Raw genomic sequence first — 6777 nt, forward strand, 5'->3', positions numbered from 1 at the left:
GGATGGTTGTGAGCCACCATGTGGTTGCTGGGATTTGAACTCTGGACCTTCGGAAGAGCAGTCGGGTGCTCTTACCCACTGAGCCATCTCACCAGCCCTCTTGCTGTTCTTAAAACAGGGTCTCACTTTGCTGGCTGGCCTCAAACTCACGTTCTAGGCTAATTTGAATTTGTGGCAATCCTGCTGTCTCTCAGATGCTGGAAGCCCCGTGCACCATCACACAGGGCTCTTTAGCCCTCTTCGCCAGTTTCATTTCGCTTCTGTGGCACTTTAGCTTTCGGAGGAGCTCTCAAACCCTTTATGTCCATCTCACGTTTTTTGTGGATAGTGGTCCTGAAATAGGATGATCACCTTGCAAAACTTAGCTTTGGGCTTCATTCTTTTGACTAGCCAGCAGGACTCCGATGGAAGCTGCCTCCAATCAGGCCCCTTGTCACAGTGTTTCTCCATAAGCTCTTTAGGCATTCAGATCCTCTGCCGGGACCTAGTACAGGTTCTGGGTTTTGGGTTTCTTTACACCCCGAGTCCCTGTGCGGAGAGAATGGCTTTGGCCGTCCTCCTCTCGCACAGAAGCGCTCTGATCCGGAAGCTCAGATCTGGGGCTACAGAGGAGCGACGTTCTGTCTCCGAGCACCTCCGCGGTCCTCTGTCGCCCCCTACCGGTGTCTAGGTGCGCTGCCGCTGCGCGGCGGGAGGGACGCGCTGGAGCTCAGGGCGCAGGCGCAGGCGCTCGCCCAGGGTCCTCCGGCGGGCTCGCGGTTCTGCGCGTGCGCACGGGCGGAGGCGCGCGGAGGACTCGCTGGAGCGGGCAGGTGGAGGGAGGAGTGGTCCCGGGAGTAACTGCCAGGAGTTGGTGCGCCACAGGTCCGGGGGCGCCCGCGTTCCCGAGCCTCGGAGGCCCGAACGCGTTCGGAACGTGGCTTTTTTTTTCTGTGCGGGGGTGTCACCTGAGCCCGCCTCCTCGGCTGGGAGTGGAGGATGGGGATCGCTGAGGCCTTTAATTAATCTGGTGCCTGTTGTTTGTTTGCCCGAGGTGCAGCCTGTTTGCCTTTTGAGTTTGCAAACAGTGGGGAGGAAGCGGCGGGGTGGGGTGGGGGAGCACGAGGGGAGATGGGGTCTTCCGAGCAGAGAGCTTAATCCAGCGAGGGCCGTCCAATTCCAGGGGGAGGAGAGGCCGGACACGACACGGGACACAGCTGCAAAATGTGGGCCGCAGTAGGAACTGCCGGTGTTGCGCACACAGGCACACACTTAGAACAACAGCCTCTCGCTCAGTATTTTGCACTTCATGCAGAAGTGATTTTTTTTTTTTTTACCCCTAGAGCGGCCCCACATGGACACTAACCACCGCGCTCACCACCTCCACTCCCACCCCCCCTCCCCATATAGGAGATGACACATGGGGTCTCACCACTCCTCTGCCCTCACATTTTGTCAGCGAAAGAAGGATGACAACCCGGAGGACTTGCTGGCTGATAGAGATCAGGAGGAAGCCATCGCTCAGTTTCCCTATGTGGAGTTCACTGGGAGAAATAGCATCACCTGTCACACCTGCCAGGGAGCAGGCTACATCCCAGCAGGTGAGACCATCGGCCATCACCTAAAGCGCTCTGGCATCTGCTCCAGCCAGCCCTCCATAGTCATAGTCCGCCCTGAATTATAGCCAGCTCCGCTGCCCTGATAAATGGACAGACTCCAGGTTTTTGTTTTTGTTTTTGTTTTTTTAATCTTACACTTAGAACCCTTTATCTTCTTCATTTCTACTCCTTTAGTAATGCCTTAGTTTCTTTTCTGGTTGCTCTGATAAAATACTCTGACAATGGCAATTTGGGGGATGAAGGTTTATTCTGATTCACAGCTCCAGGTCACAGCTCCATCACTGAGGACAAGTTATACAACAGCAGCAATTTAAAATCGCTTATGTCACCTTATAGTCACAGGAAACAGCGAGCGAGGAGTGCTCGTACCTGGTTTCCCCTTCCCTATTCATTTAGAGATACAGCCTATGAAATGGGTGCCACCCACATTTAGGGAGGGTCTTCCTATTTCAGTAAACCCAGTTAAGAAAATCACTCAAAGACACTCCCCGTGGGCCAACCTAATCCCATCTGTATCCACTGAGACATCTTCCTAGGCCACTCCAGATTCCCAGCCCCTCTCTGGTTTGGAATATTTATTTCTCTGCTGTGGGATCTGTTGACAGAGATGTTTCTCTGTCGTTCTTGCTCATAAGGATAGCCACAGCATTGTGAAGGAGATATTCTAGCAGATCCTTTACAAACAAAGGCACCATGAGCAGTAGCCAGGGGTCAGCAGAATACCAGGGGGTGGGCTCAGGAGTGGGTCCTGGATTATCTGTAGCAACAGCTGCCACTAAATTGACCCTAGGTGTTGGGGGGAGTCACAGAGATTAGAGCTTTTAAGAACCTTGCAAACAAGCAAAGCTCCAAGTGAAAAGTGACAATGGCTTTGAGATGTTCCAAGACTTCGTCAAAGACAGCGAAGGCAAGAGCCCCCCAGCCTCAGTGCAGCAGCCCCACAGCGCTGGTAGAAGTTTTATAGTCTGTGGCATTTTCTGTAGGCTAATCTGTTTCTTCCCCTCCCCCCTCCCCTCCAGCTTGTCTTTTCCTATTTCTACATTTACCCATTCCTTCATCCAACCAAAAATGTACGTTTTAGTGTCTAATCCCAGATGAATCTCAGCTGTGCCAGTTGGCAGTGAAATGTGACAAGAAGGGCCACCCATACGTGGGATTTACAGAATGAGTTCTGTCTTTGCTGCTTTTCTAGAGCAAGTCAATGAGTTGGTGGCTTTGATCCCCCACAGTGACCAGAGGCTACGTCCTCAGAGAACGTGAGTTGGCTGGCTCTCATCTGCCAATACCTTCTTCTGTTCCCGACCCCTCTCTATGAAAGAATACCAATTAATACTTGAGAAAGATGTCTGTTCTTATATCTGCCCTGTTTCCTTATTTTCTTTATCCATTTATTTATGATTATTACCTCCTTATTTATTTATTTATTTATTTATTTATTTATTTATTTATTGGTGATACTAAGACTTGAACCCAGGCCCTCTCGCTTACTAGACAAGCACTCTTCCACTGAACTATAGCCTAGCCCTCCCCATTTCCCCTAGAACTTTTGCTTAAGTGAAATGTCCCTGTCTTGTGTTACAGTCTGGGCAAAGAAACGTGAAGCTAGAAAAGTCTTAAGGGTCAACTGAGAGGAAGGGATTGGGGAAAGAGGCCATCCTGGGAGATGAGCGGTGTTTAGGAGATAAAAGCGTCGGTTTCTCTTTGGAGCGCGAATGGCGTTCAGAAGGGCTGAAGGGCCTTTTCTTGCCCCGTTGCTCTGCGCCCAGACTGTGCTTCCTGATTCTGTTCGCTTCCTTTCACTGCATCAGTATTGTGTCAATCAGGACCATTTAGGCTCTGGTATCTGGTATCTGACTGACCATGGTGGGCCCTGTGCTGTCGTTTGCAGAAAACAGTATGTCCTCCTGTCAATCCTGCTGTGTCTCCTGGCGTCTGGCCTGGTGTTCTTCTTTCTGTTTCCGCACTCGGTCCTTGTGGACGATAACGGCATCAAAGTGACACAAGTCACGTTTAATGAACAGGACTCCCTTGTGGTCCTCGATGTCACGGTAAGATGGAGGGCCTCCCTTCCTGGCCTGTATACTTGCCAGCCTTGGACCGGGACACTTACCTGGCGCTTTCTCCCTTGCCCTTCCCAGGCCACCCTGAAGATCAGGAACTCCAATTTCTATCCTGTGGCGGTCACCAACCTGTTCAGCCAGGTCCAGTACATGAAGGCTGTGGTCGGCTCGTACACAACCACGAATGTCTCACTCATTGCCCCTAGGAGTGAGCACCTGGTATGTCGTTGTTGATGGGCCTCTGCCCACATGCTAAGGAAGAGAGCTGGTGCTGTGAGGATGCTGTGGGGATGCTGTGAGGATGCTGTGGGGATGCTGTGAGGATGCTGTGAGGATGCTGTGGGAATGCTGTAAGGATGCTGCGGGGATGGATGCTGAAGTTCCTTCCCATTCCTCTCTTCTGCCCACCGAAGACCTGTAATGATGGACAGTTGGGAAGGGACAGGATTGGCTTGGACAGTGAAAGAATTGGTGAGAGAAAGAGAGTCACCAAATTAAGAGGAGGTGGGACCATAGCCTAAAGCCTGAGGCCCCTAGGGGAAGGGCCCCAAGGTTTTGATTTCAAGCTCCTGGGATGCTTTGTATGTGATGGAAGAATGGCCAGCATCTGTGGGTTGATCCCATTAATACTGTTGTGAGAAGCTTGCCTGTCACAGGCTGACGAGGGTCTTGTTTAATTTTCAGGTGAATTTTACCGTGAAGGCTGAGGTGGGAGGACCGTCTTCCTACGTGTAGTAAGGACAGAGTTCTCTCTATTACACTATCTGCCTGGAGATAGTCAGAGTCCTCCTTGATTGACTGTGTCCCTGGCTCTGCCGTGAGCCCCAGATTTGGCCTGTGGACTCCCTAGCTTTGGCTTTCTGCAGGGGTTTTGAGAGGAGATGTCATTGTGACATGACTAAAGTTCTGAGCTTTCTAAAGAGTATTAACCACTAGAAACAGCCTCAAACCCCAGCGTGTAAACAGACAACAGCTTTGAAAAGCAGGGGCGTGGTGTGGAGGGCTGCGGATGACACCTTGTGGGGCTCTGAACCAGTGGTCCTTGGCAGCATTTTGGTTTGAAGGGCAGGCATGGGAAAGAGAAGGTGCCCCACATAGTTTGACAGTGTAACTCCACACTGCCCTCTAAGTCTCCTGGGAGATGGCACCTTTCTTGTGCTGCTGCTCCCTTGTCAATCAGGTGACCGTGTCCTGTGTCTGTGTTTGCATCCCACAGCTTCTACTGCACACTCCCTGCCATCCGGGTACACAACATTGTGATCTTCATGAGGTAGGTCCTCTGCCCTCCCTCCTGCTGGCCTTTCGCTTTGAGCCTGGGCCGCCCGTGAGCTTCCCACACTCGCTGGAGCCACATGGTTGACAGGAGACCCCCTCACCTGCCCTGTGGCTCAGCCTCAGGAGACCCTTGGTGTTCTCTTGGGGTGGAACCCCTGCACAGGCTGCCAGATTCCCACTGAAGACTTAAACATACTGTTTGGAGAGATGGTTAAGAGCTCTGGTTGCTTTTCTAGAGGACCCCCGGCTTGATTCCTAGCATTCACATGTCAGCTCACAGTTGTCTGTAACTCCAGTTTCAGGGGATCAATGTGTTCTTCTAGCCTCTGTGGGTACCACACAGACACATTGCGTACAGACCCACATGCAGGGAGAAACACCTAAACACATGAAATAGCTATTTTCTAAAAAGTTAAAAGAGATACTCTGTATGAAATGGGATCTAGTTTCACTAAACGAGTGATCCTGAGTAAGGACCAGCCTAGCTTTCTCGCGGTGTAAGTACCAAGCATTCACCCTCAGGGGTCAGCCATGAGTGTTGGGACTGAGGCTGTTCACTGTAGAGATGACGGACTCTAGTACAGACGTTGGAAATCTGGGGATTTGAGTGAGGACTCTCAGCTTTGTCGCCAGTGAGTTCTCTGTCGTCAGTGACTGTGGATGCTTCGGAGTGGCCCCCCTCGCCTCTGCTTGCTGCTGGGAGCACTCGCCTCAGTTCCACTCTGTTGTGATGACCCAAAGGTGCCCAGATGGCGCCAGAAGCCCCTCTGTGGGCTTCTGTGTCGTAGCATCCCTGCTTAAGAAACAGTCCAGAAGGTCACTTCAGGACAAGGTTTTTGGAATAACCAGAAAGGTCCTCTGGCCTCCAGGTTACATAACCACAAAGATAGGAGCCTGGAGCCCTCAACTTGTAAGAAATTCGCTGGGTACTATTTCCTGTTTTTTTTAAGTCTCTTCATTGTTTTGTTTTTTTGCTAGGACTTCTGTGAAGATTTCATACATTGGCCACATATCCCAGAGCACCTTGGAGACACAGCACTATGTGGATTGTGGGGTGAATTCCACAGCTGCTCAGAGCCTGTTCTTGGTTCCTCGGGGGCCACACCTGTAGAAGGAAGCCTACCGTCTGTCCCTATGGCTGGCCCACTTACCACATGGCATAAGTGGAGGAGGAGGAAGAAGAAACTGCTCTCTCAGCCCACAGAAAGCATCCTCCCGCACTTAGGGGAAAGCCGCCCCTTCCAACGAAACCGCTGTCCAGTGCCTAGTCTGTGCCTAGCAAATAGTTAGCACTCAACTGCGGGTTGAAGAATTGGATTCAGATGTTCTGGCTGCTCTTGAGTCGTTATAAGTTGAGATGAACCAGGGTTCTAGGTTTTCAGACCAGAGTAACATGAAGGTAGGGTTGCTAGTGCAGCTGCAGAGGTATGGGTGTGGTGTCCGGGACACCCACCCGTGAGGAGCCCTCAGTGGCTGCCTCTGCATCTGTTCCCTAATGCCTCCCCCTCCCGCCATACAAAGTGATTACAGTCTCCCCCGCAAGGGTCTATCGAAGGGCTTGACGGACCTTTGATCCACTGGCTGGATATGGATTGGGAATTTGATAGAAAAATAAACCCTGCTTTTGATTGATCTGCACTGTCTCTGGTTGCCTGTATGCTTTTGTAGGCACCTGTGAGAGAAACTTAGAAGAGCTGCTTCCTAAGGGGGGATACCTCAGGGGGTGTTGAGGGAAGAACAGGCAGGGTACCCCAACTGTGTCTTCTTTGCCCCCAAGGAGCACCTTCCGAGCAGCCTCAGCAGCCTCACCAACCTGTGTGCCGGGCAGCAGGTCTCAGTTCGGA

At 51.6% G+C, this 6777-nt stretch overlaps 1 protein-coding gene across 2 annotated transcripts; it reads left to right on the plus strand.

The window, feature by feature from the left end:
* Positions 1-760: 760 nt before the first annotated feature.
* On the plus strand, positions 761-6565 carry Tmem106c (transmembrane protein 106C). 2 transcript variants are annotated; one of them, XM_021183652.2, is made up of 8 exons: positions 761-864; positions 1390-1580; positions 2791-2854; positions 3487-3646; positions 3737-3877; positions 4343-4392; positions 4875-4928; positions 5912-6565. In XM_021183652.2, the coding sequence occupies exons 2-8, from the start codon at positions 1400-1402 to the stop codon at positions 6042-6044; spliced, it is 783 nt and encodes a 260-aa protein (XP_021039311.1). In that variant the 5' UTR covers positions 761-864; positions 1390-1399; the 3' UTR covers positions 6045-6565. The 2 variants fall into 2 exon arrangements, with proteins under 2 accessions (XP_021039311.1, XP_029325285.1); XM_029469425.1 differs by lacking the exon at positions 761-864 and adding an exon at positions 943-1033.
* The last annotated feature ends 212 nt before the right edge of the window (positions 6566-6777 follow it).

This window comes from Mus caroli, chromosome 15, assembly GCF_900094665.2.
Source record: "Mus caroli chromosome 15, CAROLI_EIJ_v1.1, whole genome shotgun sequence".
Taxonomy (NCBI): domain Eukaryota; kingdom Metazoa; phylum Chordata; class Mammalia; order Rodentia; family Muridae; genus Mus; species Mus caroli.